At 39.1% G+C, this 18,654-nt stretch overlaps 1 protein-coding gene across 3 annotated transcripts in view; it reads right to left on the bottom strand.

Moving 5' to 3' along the window:
* The window catches only part of LOC102270336 (AGBL carboxypeptidase 3), a 98,577-nt gene extending 80,178 nt beyond the window's left edge, over nt 1-18,399 (bottom strand). For 2 of the 3 annotated variants that reach the window (XM_070369042.1, XM_070369043.1), the window contains exons 1-3: nt 17,478-18,399; nt 16,448-16,555; nt 15,525-15,585 (exon numbers count right to left, since the gene is read on the bottom strand). In XM_070369042.1, the coding sequence (XP_070225143.1) occupies nt 15,525-15,585; nt 16,448-16,510 (124 nt within the window). In that variant the 5' untranslated portion in view covers nt 16,511-16,555; nt 17,478-18,399. Of the gene's footprint in view, nt 1-15,524; nt 15,586-16,447; nt 16,556-17,477 lie in introns of those variants that run through there. The other variant, XM_070369045.1, reaches the window with a different exon arrangement.
* Between the last annotated feature and the right edge of the window lie 255 nt (nt 18,400-18,654).

Genomic DNA, 18,654 nt, shown 5'->3' with positions numbered 1-18,654 from the left:
CTATCAATACACAACGATGTCACAGCAAGGAACTAAGGATGTGAGTAATCAAATTGTAGGATGCTGGCCCCAGATAGCTGGGGCAATGAAAGGAATGATTTCAATAAGCCCAGACTTAGAAAAAGATTTCAATATGAAAATGATTTCACTAAGCCCATACATAGAAAAGCACTAAATTCCTTGAGATAATCTGGTTTTCCTTAATTAACAATAATCTTTTGATGTTCAGACTACCTGCCCCTTGCTGCAAACTTCTGTATAACCAGACTCCTCCCCCTGCCCCCTTGGAACAGCTGTCTCAGGGTTACTAGAGATGGCATCTCCCCAGCTTGAAGTCCTAAAAATTTCCCACCAAATAAAACATAACTCTCACCTTCTAGGTTGTGACTACTTTTTTAAGTTGACAATGGCTATTATCCAAAACCAAAAGACAGTGTTGATGAGGATGTGGAAAAAATGGAACTGAAAAGTGAGTATAAATATAGACTAGATTTCAAAGACTTCACATTAAAAATGTAAAATATTTTAAATATATTTGGAATAAATAAAATATATTTTGAAGTCGATTTCACTTTATCTTTTTAAATGTAACTACTAAAAAATTAAAAATTATATACATGGTTTGTGTTATATTTTTGCTGGAACATACTGTTTAATACCAAGAGTGTTTTTACTGAAGTCAAGTTTGGCACAGTAAGTCTGCCAATGTTTGAATCCCCAAAACTTGCTAAGAACATACCAATATGTTCGATTTTTTCATCAATGACCTCACAGTGGTATGGCCACCGTGTTGGGCTCAGCGGACCAGAAGACGAGACACCATATAAATCTCGTGGTTTACGAAGACGTGGCACCCATCTCCCTAGCTGATATTCCAACAGTATCTGTGTAGTCCGGGGGAAAAATGGGTCACTAATAGAGTCAGCTGAAAAAGGATTCAAATACAATCATGAGTGATAAGAAGGATAAACCCCAATTCCTATAATTATTTTACATAGTCTATTTTTTCTAATAACATTAATTTATGAATACTTGTGGATATTGTTATAAAATGTTATATTTCATGGCATTAAAAAAAGATTAATGAAATTTTAAAATAATTTTCATAATAGCTAGAAAATATCTGTTGACCTTATATACTATTAATTTATGCTAAATTCTCACTGCTACTCTAAAAATACTTGTTTCTTACGATTTTTCTAGCAAACTGTCTATGGCTAAGCCTTCTTAAACTTAATCAAACTGAGGCTGCAACATTTGTCTAATGCATTAAAAGACACACACTGACCTTAATTCCTGACCACCTACTGGAACTATATTCTCAGAGCTTGCTAGTGAACTCTGAGATACAAGATCTCAATTCTCATTTCAGGGTCACTATGTGATATATAACCCCAGGAACATATTTGCATAAAGTACAATAGGGTTGTTCCAAGTAGGTAATGCGGTGGCCATCTTTTTATGGGATAATTATGGACCATCAACGTGATGTTGATAATCATCCCTCTTTAAGCTCTGTTCCCTTGTTTTTTTAATGATGCTATACTTCCTAGTTTTCTTTTATTTTCCACATACTTGGTTCTCCATTTTGTCTCACTGACTCCTTTGCTCTTTCACCTCTGAAATGTGGGTTTTTAGATTTAATTCTTGGCTATTTTTTGTACGACAGCAGATATACCAATGGCAACCCACTCCAGTATTCTTGCCTGGAGGATCCTGTGGACAGAGGAGCCTGGTGGGCTGCCGTCTATGGGGTCACACAGAGTTGGACATGACTGAAGCGACTTAGCAGCAGCAGCAGCAGATATACCAATTGGACTAGGAGTCAGACAAACTGAGTTCTATTCTACCACTCTGTTTTTATATGATTTTGGTTGGCCAATGCAGCCTCTTTGAACATAAATCTTACTACATGCAAATAAGGGATAATATTACCTTCCCTTGCTACTTCTCAGGACTTTTACTTGGATCCATTTACCCAACAGTTATTAATCATCTAGCATTCCATTGTGTGAACAGGCGACATTTTGTCTAATTTACAGTATGACTCAAAAATGACAAGGTAGCTATTTATGAGTTAGAAAATAAAATTAGATTTGTACCTCTCACTATTTTGTAAATTCATATAGAAATTAAATATAAAAATTCAAACAAGTAGGTAAAAGGACTTAGAGGAAATTTAGAAGATTATATTCATGATCTTGGCATAGAGAAGGTCTTTGTAGCTTTTAAACAGATATAAAAATAAAGAGCCATAAATAAGTAACAATAAACTTACCATCAAAATAATTCTAAGTAACAGAAACAACGTAAACAAAGTTAACAAAGAATCGTCACAAATGGGCAATTCATAATAAGGTAGATATAAATAGTCAAGCATAGGAAACAATCCTCAATTTCTGTAGCAATCAAGAAACGTTAGCTAAAATAGTGAGTTACTGTCTTTCTTCCAACAGATAGGCAAAATTTTAAAGAGAAAAATGTGGGGGAAGAAGTCTGCAAAATAGTACTATAAATTTTCTATAAGAATGGGTATAGGTATGTATACAAATGAAAAGAAAAAGGTCTAGAAGGATACATGCCAAACTGAGAACAGTGGTTATCTCAAAAAGGAAGATCTGTTTTAGGATGGTGGTGAAAATGATCAAATAAAGATAAAAACCTATCTTCAATTTCAGAATATCTCTGACATGTGAATATTTAGAAGAAATATTTTAATGTATATTTGAAAGTGCTCTAAAACAGTGTAAAAAATTTTTAAATCAAGTATACATCAAGATGGTCATATACATGTACATTTGCAAATGAATGACTTTATTATAGAAACTCTTCACACAGGCATACTTCATTTTACATAAGGATGTATTTCCAGAACATAATGTTTAGGAAAATTAAAATTTGAATCATATTATAGTTGCATTTAAAGGACTGATTATTTAAAGAAACGTCAAAGTGGACTTTTCTGGCATTCCAGTGGTTAAGACTATGCTCCCAGTGCAGGGGGCATGATTTGGATCCCTGGTCAGGGAACTAAGATCCTGCATGCCACCACACAGCATGGACAAAAAAAAAAAAAAAAAAAAATGCAATGTCAAGGTAAATTCTTATGTTAGGTGAAGTCCTCTATAATGACCACTTTCATTTAGTTTATATAAAAATCAAACAAACCTTAAAAGTTTGAACTTCAGGGGGAGATCAAGATGACAAAGTAGGACCATGAGGTGCTCACCCCTCCCAACAAATACATTTAAGAAAACCTCCATGTGGCACAATTCTCAGAGAAAACTAACTGGAAACTGGCAGAAGGTCTCCTATACAACTGAAGCAGCAATAAAGACCTTCATGTAACCCAGTAAGACAGATAAAAAGGGCACCAAGTCAGGTAGGACTTGTGCCTCTGAGAGGGATCTGTAAGGAAGAGAATGCTGCATGTGCAGACCCTTACCCTGGGGAGGGAGCAGACAGACTCACAATCAGGGCATCCCAGTCCTGGGTCCTGCACAAGGAGACAAGCCCCCTTGCCTGCTGGGAAATCCACTGAGACAGAGAAAAGGGCTGGAGGAACCTAGACTCTACTTGTGAGGGGTGCACATGAGTTGGTTGACAGGGTGGAGAGAGCCTTGCACTGGCAGCTGCTGCCTTGCTGCACTTTCCAAACCGAAGGGGTGAGCACCCTGTCCCCACTCACTCCATACTACAACCTGGCATCAGATAAGGGCAAAGATTTCGTCTAACTACACAGAATCAGACCAGGGTGCCTGGGTGTGATGCTGGCAGAGCTGTGAAGAGCACTGTTTGTGTACACACCAGGCAGTGCCACAAGAATGTGTGAAGCAGCTAAGTGCTAAACCTTGGGTACACAGGCCATGGTCAAGAATATGCCACAACTTGTTTCCCAGTGACTGCGCTCGGGCTCCGTCCACCCCACGCTGCAGCTCAGCGCCAGATGTGGAGCAGACAGGTCCAGGGAGAAGTGTGCCAGAGAGGCAGCCCAAGTCCCAAGGCGGCAGCACAGCCACCTCAGTTCCTGCAGCCACAATGTCCACATCCTCAGCCCCAGTCCACTCCACACCACAACCGTGTACTGTATCTGGGACAAACACAATGGGCAAAGGGATATGACTTTGAGCTGCTTCTGAGAAGAACTGTGGATACGTACACAAGTGATGCACAGGTGCATTGTGACCACAGGAGCACACCTGCTTCAGCAATCACCTCCTTTGGGAAGGGGCATACACTCAATGGAGGCTTATCCGACCCAACCCTCAGGACTTCTATTCCCAAAACCGGGGAGCAGACAGAACCCAACGAGGCAATGACAACCACAAAGAAAGATGAAACCCTAGCCTACATGGAGCACAGCCTCTAGACACTACGAAACCAATCACACCTCTTCACTTACCAAGGGGTCAAGTGACCAAGCTCCAAGTTCAAAAAGGAAGTTATAAAAATGGTAAAGAAATTAAGAAAGATTATCATTAGAAATGCAAATCACTGGAACAAGGAACTAGACTACAAAGATGAACCAATTAAAATTAGCTAATTCAACTGCCAAGATGAAAGCCAATCCAGAAGCAATGAATAGCAGACTAAGTGCCACCGAAGAATGAACGAGTGATTTGGAAGGTGGGATAACGGAAATTACTCAATCAGAACAGGAGCAAGTGTGTGTTAGTCACTCAGTAGTGTCCAACTCTTTGTGACCCCCTGGTCTGTCTCTGGAATTCTCTAGGCAAGAATACTGGAGTGGGTTGCCATTCCCTTCTTCAGGAGATCTTTCTGACCCAGGGACCAAACCCAGGTATCCTGCATTGCAGGCAGATTCTTTACCATCTGGGCTAGAATAGCAGACAGAAAGACAAAAAAAAAAAAGCAACATACAAGACTTAATGGAATAATATAAACAGTGCCAACCTATGTATAAAAGGGGCTCCAGAAAGAGAAGAGAGAGGAAAGGGGATCAAAAATGTATTTGAAGAAATTATGGCTGAAACTTCCTGAAATCTAGAGGAGGAAGCAGATATTCAAGTACAGGAAGCACCAAGGGTCCCAAACAAGAGGAACACAAACAGATCTATATCAAGACATATTATAATTAAAGCAGCAAAAGTTAGAGACAAAGAGAAGATTCTAAAGGCAGGAAGGGAAAAACAGTCAGTTACAAGGGAACCCCCATAAGGTTAATTTCTCTGCAGAAACTGTGCAGGTCAGAAGGGAGTGGCATGATATAGCCAAAGTCCTGAAAGAGAAAATCCTGTAACCTGGGATACTCCACCAGCAAGATTATCATTTAGAATAGATGGAGAGAGAAATGATTTCTCAGACAAGCAAAAACTAAAAGAATACAGCAACACTAAGTCTAAACTAAAAGGAATATTGAAAGGTCTTCTCTGATAGAAAAGAAGCAAGTATCTGTAGGACAGGGAAAATCACGACAGGAAAGGCAAATATACAAAAGGACTGAAGATCACTTAAATAAGCCAGTACATAAACTAAAAACAATCCAAAAATCCTGCAAAATCTATTATAACTATAATTAATACTAAAAGGATAAGCATGAGGATATAAAACACAACATCAGAATCATAAAATGCTGGCAAGAGAGTATAAAAATTTAGCTCCTTTAGACTGTGTTTAAACTTGTACCGGGATTCCCTGGTGGCGAAGATGGTACAATGTGGCAGACTTGAGTTCGATCCCTGGGCCAGGAAGATCCCCTGGAGAAGGAAATGGCAACCCGCTTCAGTATTCCTGCCTGGAAAATCCCATGAATGGAGGAGCCTGATGGGCTACAGTCCATAGGATTGCAGAGTCGGACATGCTGAAGCAACTTGCTTTCTTCTTCTTTCTTTCTTTAAACTTGTATGACTATCAGTTTAACATGACATTCCAAAACCTATGGGATGCAGCAAAAGCTGTTCTAAGAGGGAAGTTTACAGCAATACAGTCTTACTTCAGAAAACAATAAAAATCTCAAACAACCTAACCTCACACCTAAAGCAACTAGAGAAACAAGAACAAACAAAACCTGATGTTAGTAGAAGAAATCATAAAGATCAGAGCAGAAATAAATGAATCAGAGACACAGAAAACAACAGAAAAGGTCAACAAAACTAAAAGCTAGATCTTTGAAAAGATAAACAAAATTGATAAATCTTTAGCCAGACTAATCAAGAAAAAAAGGAGGGCTCAAATCAATAAAATTAGAAATGAAAAAGGAGATGTCACAACAGACACTACAGAAATACAGAGGTACATAAGAGATGATGACAAACAACTATATGCCAATACAACAGACAACCTAGAAGAAAGGGACAAAATTCTTAGAAAGGTACAACCTTCCAAGACTGAACCAGGAAGAAACAGAAAATATAAATAGACCAATACAAGTACTGAAATTGAAACAGTGATTTAAAAACTTCCAACAAACAAAAGTTCAGGAGCAGATGACCTCCATTATCTTTAGGCAAATTCTATCAAACATTTAGAAAAGTTAACACCTATCCTTCTGAAACTCTTTCAAAAAATTCCAGAGGAAGGAATACTCCCAAGCTCATTCTGAGACCACCATCACTCTGATACCAAGACCAGACATAGACACCACACACACCCACCCACACACACCCCTCACACACAAAATTACAGGCCAATAGTACTGATGAACACATATGTGAAAATCTTCAACAAAATACTAGCAATCCAAATCCAACAATATATTAAAAGGATCATACACCATGATTTATGCCAGGAATGCAAAAATTCTTCAATATCTGCAATTCTTCACACTGTAATAATGCAGTGTGATACACCACATTAACAAACTGAAGAATAAAAATTATCATCTCAATAGCAGAAAAAGTGACAAAATTTTAAAAAAAATTAACAGCCATTTATAATAATAAAAAAAAAACTCTCCAGAAAGTGGGCATAGACTGAATTTACCTCAATATAATAAAGGCCTCTGTAACAAACCCACAGCTAACATCATTCTCAAGGGTGAAAAGCTAAAGGCATTCCCTCTAAGATCAGGCACAAGGCAAGGATGTTCAGTGCTGCCACTTTTATTCAACATAGTTTTGGGAGTCCTAGTCATGGCAATCCAAGAAGAAAAAATAAATAAATAAAAAGGAGCCCAAATTGGGAAAGAAGTAGTAAGACCATCACTGTTTGCAGATAACATGATGCTATACATAGAAAATCCTAAAGATGCAACCAGAAAAGTACTAGAGCTCAATGAATTTGGTAAAGTTGCAGTATACAAAATTAACACACAGAAATATCTTGCAGAATTTCCTATACACTAACAATGAGAGATCAGAAAGAGAAATTAACGAAACAATTCCATTTACCATCACATCAAAAATAATAACCTACCAAAGAAGACAAAAGACCTGTACTCTGAAAATTATTAATATTAGACACTTATGAAAGAAACAGAAGATGACACAAATAGGTGGAAAGATATATGATGTTTTTGGATCAGAAGGATCAATATTGTCAAAATGACTATACTACCCAAGGCAATCTACAGATTCAGTGCAATCCCTATCAAATTACCAATGGAGTTTTTCACAGAACTAGAAAAAACTTTTTTCAGTTTCTATGTAAACACAAAAGACCCCAAATAGCCAAAGCAATCCTGAGAAAGAAAAATGGAGGTAGAGGAATCAGGCTCCCTGACTTCAGACTATACTACAAATCAGTATGGTACTGGCACAAAACGCTGATGCTGGGAAAGACTGAAGGCAATACAAGAAAGGGACAACAGAGGATGAGATGGTTAGATAGCATCACTGACCCAATGGACATGAAATATGAGCAAACTTGGGGAGATAGTGGAGGACAGAGGAGCCTGGCATGCTACAGTCTATGAGGTCACAAAGCTTCAGACATGACTTAGCGATTCAACAACAACTGGCACAAAAATAAACATGTATATCAATGGAAAAAGACAGAAAACCCAGAAATGAGCCCCTACCCTTATGGTCAATTAATCTATGACAAAGGAGGCAAGAATATACAATAGAGAAAAGACAATCTCTTCAATAAGTTGTGCTGGGAAAACCGGACAGCTACATGTAAAAGAATGAAATTAGCAAGTTCTCTTAATACCATACACAAAAATAAATTCAAAATGGATCTTCCTGACCTAGGAAGTCTCCTACAATACAGTCAAGATTCTTTATGGTCTGGGCTGCCAAGGAAATCCATAATTTATGTGATTATATGCCATGAAATTAAAAGACACTTACTCCTTGGAAGGAAAGTTATGACCAACCTAGATGGCATATTCAAAAGCAGAGACATTACTTTGCCAACAAAGGTCCGTCTAGTCAAGGCTATGGTTTTTCCAGTAGTCATGTATGGATGTGAGAGTTGGACTGTGAAGAAAGCTGAGCGCCGAAGAATTCATGCTTTTGAACTGTGGTGTTGGAGAAGACTGGTGGGGACTCTTGAGAGTCCCTTGGACTTCAAGGAGATCCAACCAGTCCATTCTAAAGGAGATCAGCCCTGGGATTTCTTTGGAAGGAATGATGCTGAAGCTGAAACTCAATACTTTGGCCACCTCATGTGAAGAGCTGACTCATTGGAAAAGACTCTGATGCTGGGAGGGATTGGGGGCAGGAGGAGAAGGGGACGACAGAGGATGAGATGGCTGGATGGCATCACCAACTCGATGGACGTGAGTCTGAGTGAACTCTGGGAGTTGGTGATAGATAGGGAGGCCTGGCCTGTTGCAATTCATGGGGTTGCAAAGAGTTGGACATGACTGAGCGACTGAACTGAACTGATGTTAAAGAGAGATGTTAGAATTACAGAAACTCCCTGCACTGATTATTTGCTTACTCGTCTAAGACAGCAGGGATGAGCTGCTGCTTTATTCTGTAGTAAATATGGGACTGTTTTCATTTCCTGACTCTTCTGTTAATCTCCGCCAGTTTTTGGATCACAGGAAACTAAGTTCAGGCCTCTGAGACTGGGCTCCCCCCGACCCAAGGAGCAGGCTTGGTGGGCTGCAGAGGCATGATGGAGGCATTCACTTCCTCTATCCTGTGCCCTAATCACTCAGACATGACTTCGGCTTAAGCTTCGAGCCTTTATTCTACACCACAAACAATCCCCCATATATTAAAACACATCACTCTCTTTGCAGACAGTGTCTCTTGAGTCTGGGCCAGTCTTCCCAGGAGGTGGAGGGATACCCACACTTCTAGGGGTATCCTGAAGTTTCTATCAGAAAGGTCTGCTCAGGATCTTGCATTCTGGCAATGGAGAGCTTCAGCCTCCAGCCTCAGTTCAGCTGATCAGTCGTGTCTGACTCTTTGCGACCCCATGGACTGCAGCAGCACGCCAGGCTTCCCTGTCCTTTACCAACTCACGGAGCTTGCTCAAACTCATGTCCATTGAGTCGGTGATGCCATCCAACCACCTCATCCTCTGTCATACCCTTCTCCTCCAGCCTTCAATCTTTCCCAGCATCAGTCTTTTTCCAATGAGTCAGCTCTTTGCATCAGGTGGCCAAAGTATTGGAGTTTCAGCTTCAGCATCAGCCCTTCCAATGAATATTTAGGATTGATTTCCTTTAGGATTGACTGGTTGGATCTCCTTGCAGGCCAAAGGACTCTCAAAAGTCTTCTCCAACACCACAGTTCAACAGCATCAATTTTTCGGCACTCAGCTTTCTTTACAGGCCAACACTCACATCCATACATGACTACTGGAAAAACCATAGTTTTGACTAGATGGACCTTTGTTGGCAAAGTAATGTCTCTGCTTTTGAATATATTATCAAGATTGGTCATAACTTTACTTCCAAGGAGCAAACGTCATTTAATTTCATGGCTACAACCACCATCTGGAGTGATTTTGGAGCCCAAAAATAAAGTCAGCCACTGTTTCCCCATCTATTTCCCATGAAGTGATGGGACAAGATGCCATGATCTTAGTTTTCTGAATGTGGAGTTTTAAGGCAACTTTTTCACTCTCTTTCTTCACTTTCATCAAGAGGCTTTTTAGTTCTTCCTCACTTTCTGCCATAAGTGTGGTGCCATCTGCATATCTGAGGTTATTGATATTTCTCCCAGCAATCTTGAACCATCTTGTGCTTCATCCAGCCCCACATTTCACAAGATATACTCCGCATATAAGTTAAATAAGCAGGGTGACAATATACAGCCTTGAAGTACTCCTTTCCTGATTTGGAACCAGTCTGTTGTTCAATGTCCAGTTCTAACTGATGCTTCTTGACCTGCATACAGGTTCCTCAGGAGACAGGTCAGGTGGTCTGGTATTTCCATCTCTTTAAGAATCTTTCCATAGTTTGTTGTGATCCACACAGTCAAAGGCTTTGGTTTAGTCAGTAAAGCAGAAGTAGATGTTTTTCTGGAACTCTCTTGCTTTTTAGATGATCCAGTGGATGTTGGCAATTTGATCTCCGGTTCCTCTGCTTTTTCTAAATCCAGCTTGAACATCTGGAAGTTCACGGTCCACATACTGTTGGAGCCTCACTTGGAGAATTTTAAGCATTACTTTGCTAGCATGTGAGATAAGGGCAATTGTGCAGTAGTTTGAACATTCTTTGGCATTGCCTTTCTTTGGGATTGGAATGAAAACTGACCTTTTCCATTCCTGTGGCCACTGCTGAGTTTTTCAAATTTGATGGCATATTGAGTGCAGCACTTTTACAGAATCATCTTTTAGGATTTGAAATAGCTTAACTAGAATTTCATCACCTCTACTAGCTTTGTTTGTGGTGATGCTTCCTAAGGTCCACTTGACTTCACATTCCAGGATGTCTGGCTCTAGGTGAATGATCACACCATTATGGTTATCTGGGTTATGAAGATCTTTTTTGTATAGTTCTTCTGTGTATTTTTGTCAGCTGTTCTTAATATCTTCTGCCTCTGTTAGGTCTATACCATTTCTGTCCTTTACTGTGACCATCTTTGCATGAAATGTTCCCTTGGTATCACTAATTTTCTTAAAGAGATAAAAAACTAAAAATAGAACCACCATATGATCAAGCATCCCTTCATGGATCACAGGCCTTGTCCTGAAGAAGGAGCCTGAATAACTCAAAGAAGCTATGAGCCATGCAGTGTGGGGCCACCCAATACAGATGGGTCATAGTGGAGAGTTCTGACAAAACATGGTCCACTAGAGGACAGAATGACAAACCACTCAATCCAGTATTCTTGCCCAGAGAAACCCATGGACAGTATGAAAAGGCAAAAAGCTATGACCCTGGAAGGTGAGCCCGTCAGGTTGAGAGGTGTCCATTATACTACTGGGGAAGAGCCGAGGGCAATTACTAATAGCTCCAGAAAGAATGAAGCAGCAGGCCAAAGCAGAAACAACACTCAGCTGTGGATGTGTCTGATGGTGAAAGTAAAGTCCTATGCTGTAAAGAACAATATTGCATAGGAATCTGGAATATTAGGTCCACAAATCAAGGTAAATTGAACATGGTGAAGAAGGAGATGGCAAGAGTGAACATCAACATCTTAGGAATCAGTAAACTAAAATGAATGGGAAGGAGTGAACTTAATTCAGGTGACCATTATGTCTACTACTGTGGGCAAGAGTCCCTTAGAAAAAATGGAGCAGAAAAGTAAGGAGAGATAAGGCGGCCTTAAATGAACACTGCAAGAAAGTAGAGGAAAACAATAGAATGGGAAAGACTTAGAGAGCTCTTCAAGAAAACTGGAGATATCAAGGGAACATTTCATGCAAGGACAGCACAATAAATGACAGAAATGGCAAGGACCTAACAGCAGCAGAAGGTATTAAGAAGAGGTGGCAAGAATACACAGAAGAACTATACAAAAAAATGTCTTAATGACCCAGGTAACCATGATGGTGTGGTCACTCACTCACCTAAAATCAGACATCCTGGAATGTGAAGTCTAGTGGGCCTTAGGAAGCATTACCATGAACAAAGCTAGTGGAGGTGATGGAATTCCAGCTAAGCTATTTAAGATCCTAAAAGATGATGCTGTTAAAGAGCTGCATTCAATATGTCAGCATTTTTAGAAGACTCAGCAGTGGCCAAAGGGCTGGAAAAGGTCAGTTTTCATTCCAATTCCAAAGAAGGGGAGTACCAAAGAATGTTCAAACTACCACACAATTAGTGCTCATTTCACATGCTAGTAAGATTATGCTCAAAATCCTTCAAGCTAGGCTTCAGCAGTACACGAACTGAGAACTTCCAGATGTACAAGCTGGGTTTCGAAGAGGCAGGGGAACCAGAGATCAAACTGCCAACATTCACTGGATCATAAAGAAAGCAAGGGAATTCCAGAAAAACATCTACTTCCACTTCATTGATTACACTAAAGCCATTGACTGTGTAGATAACAATAAACTGGAAAATTCTTAAAGAGATGGGAATACCAGATCACCTTACCTGTCTCCTGAGAAATTTGTATGAGGGTCAAGAAACAACAGTTAGAACCTTACATGGAATGACTGATTGGTTCAAAATTGGGAAAGGAGTAGGATAAGGCTGTATATTATCACCCTGTTTATTTAACTTATATGTGCCAGTGGTACAGAACCTGCCTGCCAATGCAGGAGACTGTAAGAGATGTGAGTTTCATCCCTGGGTCAGGAAGATCTGGATAAGAGCATGGCAACCCATTCCAGCATTCTTGCGTGAATCCCATGGACAGAGAAACCTGGCGGGCTACAGTCCACAGGGTTGCAAAGAGGTAGACACGAGTGAAGTGACTTAGCACACATGATTTAGCACACACACATGCAGAGTACATCATGCAAAATGCCAGGTTGGATGAATCACAAGCTGGAATCAAGAATGACAGAAGAAATATTAACAACCTCAGATATGCAGATGATTCTACTCTAATAGAAGAAAGTACAGAGGAACTAAAGAGCCTCCTGATAAGGGTGAAAGAGGAGAGTGAAAAAGCTGGCTTAAAACTCAACATTCAGAAAACTAAGATCATGGCATCCAGTCCCACCACTTCATGGCAAATTGAAGGGGAAAAGTGGAAACAGTGACAGATTTTATTTTCTTGGGCTCCAAGATCACTGTGGATAGTGACTACAGCCATGAAATTAAAAGACTTGCTCCTTTGATGGAAAGTTATGACAAACCTAGACAGTGTATTAAAAAGCAAAGACATCACTTTGCCCTCAAAGGTCCATCTAGTCAAAGCTATGGTTTTTCCAGTAGTCAATATGGATGTGAGAGTTGGACCATAAGAAAGCTGAGTGTCGAAGAACTATTGATGCTTTTAAATTGTATTAGAAAAGAGTTTTGAGAATCCATTTAACCACAAGATCAAGCCAGTCAATCCTAAAGGAAATCAACCCTGAATATTCATTGGAAGGACTGAAGCTGAAGTGCCAATAATTTGGCTACCTGATGCAGAGTCAACCCACTGGAAAAGACTTTGATGCTGGGAAAGACTGAATGCAAAAGGAGAAGTGGGTGGCAGAGGATGACATGGTTAGATAGCATCATCAACTCAATGGACATGAATCTGAACAAACTCTGGGAGGTAGCGAAGGACATGGAAGCCTGGCGGGCTTTAGTCCATGGGGTCACAAAGAGGTGGACTTAGTAACTGAACTTAGTAACTGAACAACAACACCATCATGATCTGGCAATTCCACTCGTGGGCATATATGCAGAAAAGACCATAATTCGAAAAGATAATGCACCCCAATGTTCATTTCAGTACTATTTACAATAGCCAAGACATGGAAGCAACCTAAACGTCCATCGACAGAGGAATGGATAAGATGTGGTACATATATACAATGGAATATCACTCAGCTATAAAAAAGGACAAATTAATGTCATTTGCAGCAACATGGATGGACCTAGATATTATTATACTACGTGAAGTAAGTCAGACAAAGACAAATATCATATGTATCACCAATATGTGGAATCTAATTTTTAAAAATGATACAAATGAACTTATTTATGAAACAGAAATAGACTGATAGATTTTGAAAACAAACATGGTAATCACAGGGGAAATGTTGTGGGGGAGGGATAAATAAGAAACTTGCGGTTACATACAGACCGCATCATATGTAAGATAGATAACCAGCAAAGACCTACAGTATAACACAAGGAATTCTACTCAATTTTCTGTAATTAACTTTATGAGAAAAGGATCTGAAAAAGAAATGAATATACGTATATGTATTAATGAATCACTTTGTTGCACACCTGATACTAACACAACACTGCAAACCAACCATATTCCAATAAAATTTAAAAACAAACAAAAAGAACCCCAAACAATCTAGTCAAAAAATGAACAGTTAAATAGATATTTTTCCAAAGAAGACACAGATGGCCAACAGGCACAGGAAAAGATGCTCACCACTGATAATATCAGAGAAATGTAAATCAAAAGAACAATGAGGTTATCACCTAACACAGGTCAGAATGACTATCAAAAAGTCTGCGAAGAATAAAGCTGGAGAGGGTGCGGAGAAAAGGGAACACTTATACACTGTTGGTAGGAATGTAAATTGGTGTAGCCACTATGGAAAACAGTATGGAAGTTTCTTAAAAAGCTAAAAATAGAACAGCCATATGATCCAGCAATCCCATTCCTGGGATTTATATCCAGAAATAACTAAAACTCTAATTCAGAAAGAGACATGCATTCCAGTGTTCATAGCAGCACTATTTACAATAGCCTAGATTTGGAAGTTATCCAAGTCCCCATCAATAGATGACTGATTTAAGATGTATTGTATACATATATATAATAATAAAATATTACTCAGCCATAAAAATGAATGGGATATGGCCATTTGCAACAATATGGACCTCAAAAATACATGAATGGACCTTGAGAACATTATACCTGTATGTATGTAAGCCCAAGTTCCTTATTTATCCCTCCCCCACATTTCTCCTGTGGTAAACATGTTTGTTTTCAAAAACCTATCAGTCTATTTCTGTTTTGTAAATAAGTTCATTTGTACCATTTTTTAAAATACCTGTGAAGTTAGACAGAGGAACACAAACTTCAATATGGTTTATATGTGGAATCTAAAAAACAATACAAATGAATCTATATACAAAATAGAAACAGATTCATAGACATAGAAAACAAATTTATGGTTATCGCAGGGGAAAGGAAGGGGGAGGGATAAATTAAGAGTATGGGATTAACAACCTACTATACATAAAATAGATAAAAACAAGGCTTTACTGAATAACACAGGCAATTACATTATCTTCTAATAACCTATAATGGAAAATAATGTGAAAAACTATCTATATTATATATATATAACTGAGTCACTTTTCTGTATACCTGAAACTAACAGAATACTGTAAATCTCCTATACTGCAATTAAAAAAAATGCTCAAACTCCAAAATACTCTTATTAAAAATACATCTCTCCTTACCAATAACAGAATAATAATTCCTGTGTTATTCACTCTGACTTTTCTAGCTTTCTCTCATTTTTCATCTACTTAAGGTCTTATCAGAAAGAGAAGGGAGAATATATGAATAATTTCAAACCTGTTAGAAGTGCACACTGATGGATGTCTTCATTTACAAACTTCATAAAGTTATCCTCATCCTAAAACAAGAGAATTTAAAAATATTTCTATTTTAAAAACAGCTTTTCAATCCAGAAATATTTTACATCTTAATGCTTAGAACTGAATGTGTCTTTAATCTTTAATAAATGAAAAAATTAAAGGGTTATTATCAGCTGTTGGTCTCAAAGTACCCAACACTTTGACATCCTGAAACAAAGTTTTCATCTTTTATTTCTCTTCTTCAAGGCAAGGCCATATTAATGATTGTAGAGAAGAAATAGTTTAAAGATTTTTGTTAAACCTGGCAAAACAATTCAAATTCAATATAAAATTAACCGGAAAATGGAAGAAAGACAAGAAACTCAGAAAGCCGCAGACATTTTAATGGGTTATACCTCATATGGGGAGTTTATTTTGGGACCTTAACTTACATAGATAATTTATACTTTACTAAAATGTGAAGGGAATTTCTTAGAAATATGTGCTGGAACCAGAAGAAATCTTTTTAACTACTGCTGAGCTATTTTGTTTATAGAGAAAAACTACTGTTTCTCCCCTCCCCGCTTTCTTCCTCTATGTACTTTTGCTACATCACTGCCACAGGAAACCTATTATGGTGACACACAGTAGGTTTAGAAATAGGAGGTCGCACTCTGAAGATAACTCAGAGAAGTCTTACCCAAAATACTTTCTCAAATAAACCCCAATATAGATTCTCTTTTTACATAGGGCATACTGCACACAGTTACAGCTTTGCTTTCAATCAATTTATTTCCCAACTTCAGTGACAAGTGATTTAAGTATCCAACTGATTGTTAGTCAATTGAATTGATAACATTTTTACTGGGAATTCGTATTTTATAACAAGTTTTAAGTAGGATAAAGTTGAGAAAAACATACTGATTCATCTTCATCACTGATTGTTCTGTCTGAATAGTCTTCCTTTTCTGAATCTTCTGACATCTCTTCCAGTATCTGGCTTGAAATTTCTTTTATTATGTAGGTTGGCTATAAAACAATTTGTAAGGAACTTGTTTGGTAGTTTTCTTTTTAAGCACACATTAAATGTTTATCCCCAAATATATTCAATTTAATTAATAGTGACAAAAGGTTCCTCTATAAAGTAAATTAGGACACAGCTAATTAAACCTTTAATTTCAAAGATTTAAATAATTTTCTATTTTTATTAGAGACAAAAATCACAAAAGAAAAAACAAGTAAATAATTTAATTGAAAAAGGAATTTCCAGGGTACCCAGTCAAATCATTTACATCCTCTATTTACAATTAAATACCATACAGCGATAGAAAGTTCAGAATGAGCCTGAGGCATTAAAAAAAAATCATGAATCAAAGAAAATTTACAGTTACTGATTCAGGCATTGAGTTTCAATAATATAGTTAATATTTTTTCTGCGTAATTTTTCAAATGAAAATAGGCTTTTATTCTCTGTATTTTGGTTGATATTCTGTAGATACTGTCTGTTCTAAATATTCGGTTGTAAGTCTTACTGGAATTTCAATCAATACGACAACGACCATTAATCCTCCCAATGCGAGTATTCTCTTAAATGGTAAAGACAATGAAATAATAGAAATTGCTTGTCAAGAGTCTACTATTTTTGAGAGACTAAAGGAATTTACTAATTTTGAAACTACTGGTTTACGCTCTTTTCTACAAAAAGGGTTTTAGAGCGTGGACGACATAAAGACGCTCTTTTCAACAAAGTGTTTAGAGCGAGGACTCTATAAAGCCCAAGCTCCATAGCGGAAAAACTACGAATACAACAGAAAAGTCTGTCTTATGGGTGATTCCTTCAGTAGTAAGAGACTGAAGTTTCCGTTTGGGGACCGCAACTCCAATTCTGGAAAACTAGACTGGTATAAATTTTGGTTCTGTGTTTTTAGGTGAAAATAAGAGGCGCACCAACCTGCTGCAGGGTAGAACCTAAGCGCCAGGGACGCCACAGACACAGGCAGATCTAAGGGGCGCTCCCTCCGCGCGCTTCTTCTATCTCAGAAGCGACACTGCCGGCACCGCCCCGCCCAGTCGTGCGGGGGGCCTTCCGCGGGCAGGAACAACTTCCTCGGCTGGAAGGACAGTGAAGCCACAATTCCCGGGGGGCCCAGGTGTTCCTCCCACACTTACTTCGCGACCCAGCAGTAGGGGGAAGGGCACATTTTCTGGGGCGCTATCTTTCCCCTTAGGGACTGTCCCCCTCGGCACTTCCCTGTCCCGTCGCGGCCACCTCCCCCTCGCCCCGAGTTTCCCGGCCAGGTCAGTCGTCCCGCGGCCCGGCCAGCCGCCTCTTCCGTGCCGGGAGCCGCAGCTCTGCCCCAGACGCCAACAGCCCCAACACTGGATAAAACTCTACCGCAGTTGAGCAGCCCCCGCCACGCCCTTCACCTCGTGGCGCGCCGCACTCGTTACCAGGGCAACGGGGTCACCCTCGCGAGACCTCGGGCAGACAGCTACGCTGCATTTCCCCTGAAGTAAAGGGAAAGCTCAACTGGAATTCCATCACCTTCACTAGCTTTGTTCGTAGTGATGCTTTCTAAGGCCCACTTGACTTCACATTCCAAGATGTCTGGCTCTAGGTCAGTGATCACACCATCGTGATTATCTGGGTCGTGAAGATCTTTTTTGTACAGTTCTTCTGTGTATTCTTGCCATCTCTTCTTAATATCTTCTGCTTCTGTTAGGTCCATACCATTTCTGTCCTTTATCGAGCTCATCTTTGCATGAAATGTTCCTTTGGTATCTCTGATTTTCTTGAAGAGATCCCTAGTCTTTCCCATTCTGTTGTTTTCCTCTATTTCTTTGCATTGATCGCTGAGGAAGGCTTTCTTATCTCTCCTTGCTATTCTTTGGAACTCTGCATTCAGATGCTTTTATCTTTCCTTTTCTCCTTTGCTTTTTGCTTCTCTTCTTTTCACAGCTATTTGTAAGGCCTCCCCAGACAGCCATTTTGCTTTTTTGCATTTCTTTTCCATGGGGATGGTCTTGATCCCTGTCTCCTGTACAATGTCACCAACCTCATTCCATAGTTCATCAGGCACTCTATCTATCAGATCTAGGCCCTTAAATCTATTTCTCACTTCCACTGT

Source organism: Bos mutus, chromosome 4 (genome assembly GCF_027580195.1).
Source record: "Bos mutus isolate GX-2022 chromosome 4, NWIPB_WYAK_1.1, whole genome shotgun sequence".
Taxonomy (NCBI): domain Eukaryota; kingdom Metazoa; phylum Chordata; class Mammalia; order Artiodactyla; family Bovidae; genus Bos; species Bos mutus.
The sequence above is the reverse complement of the archived record's forward strand: the minus strand, read 5'-3'. Positions and strand labels throughout refer to the sequence as shown.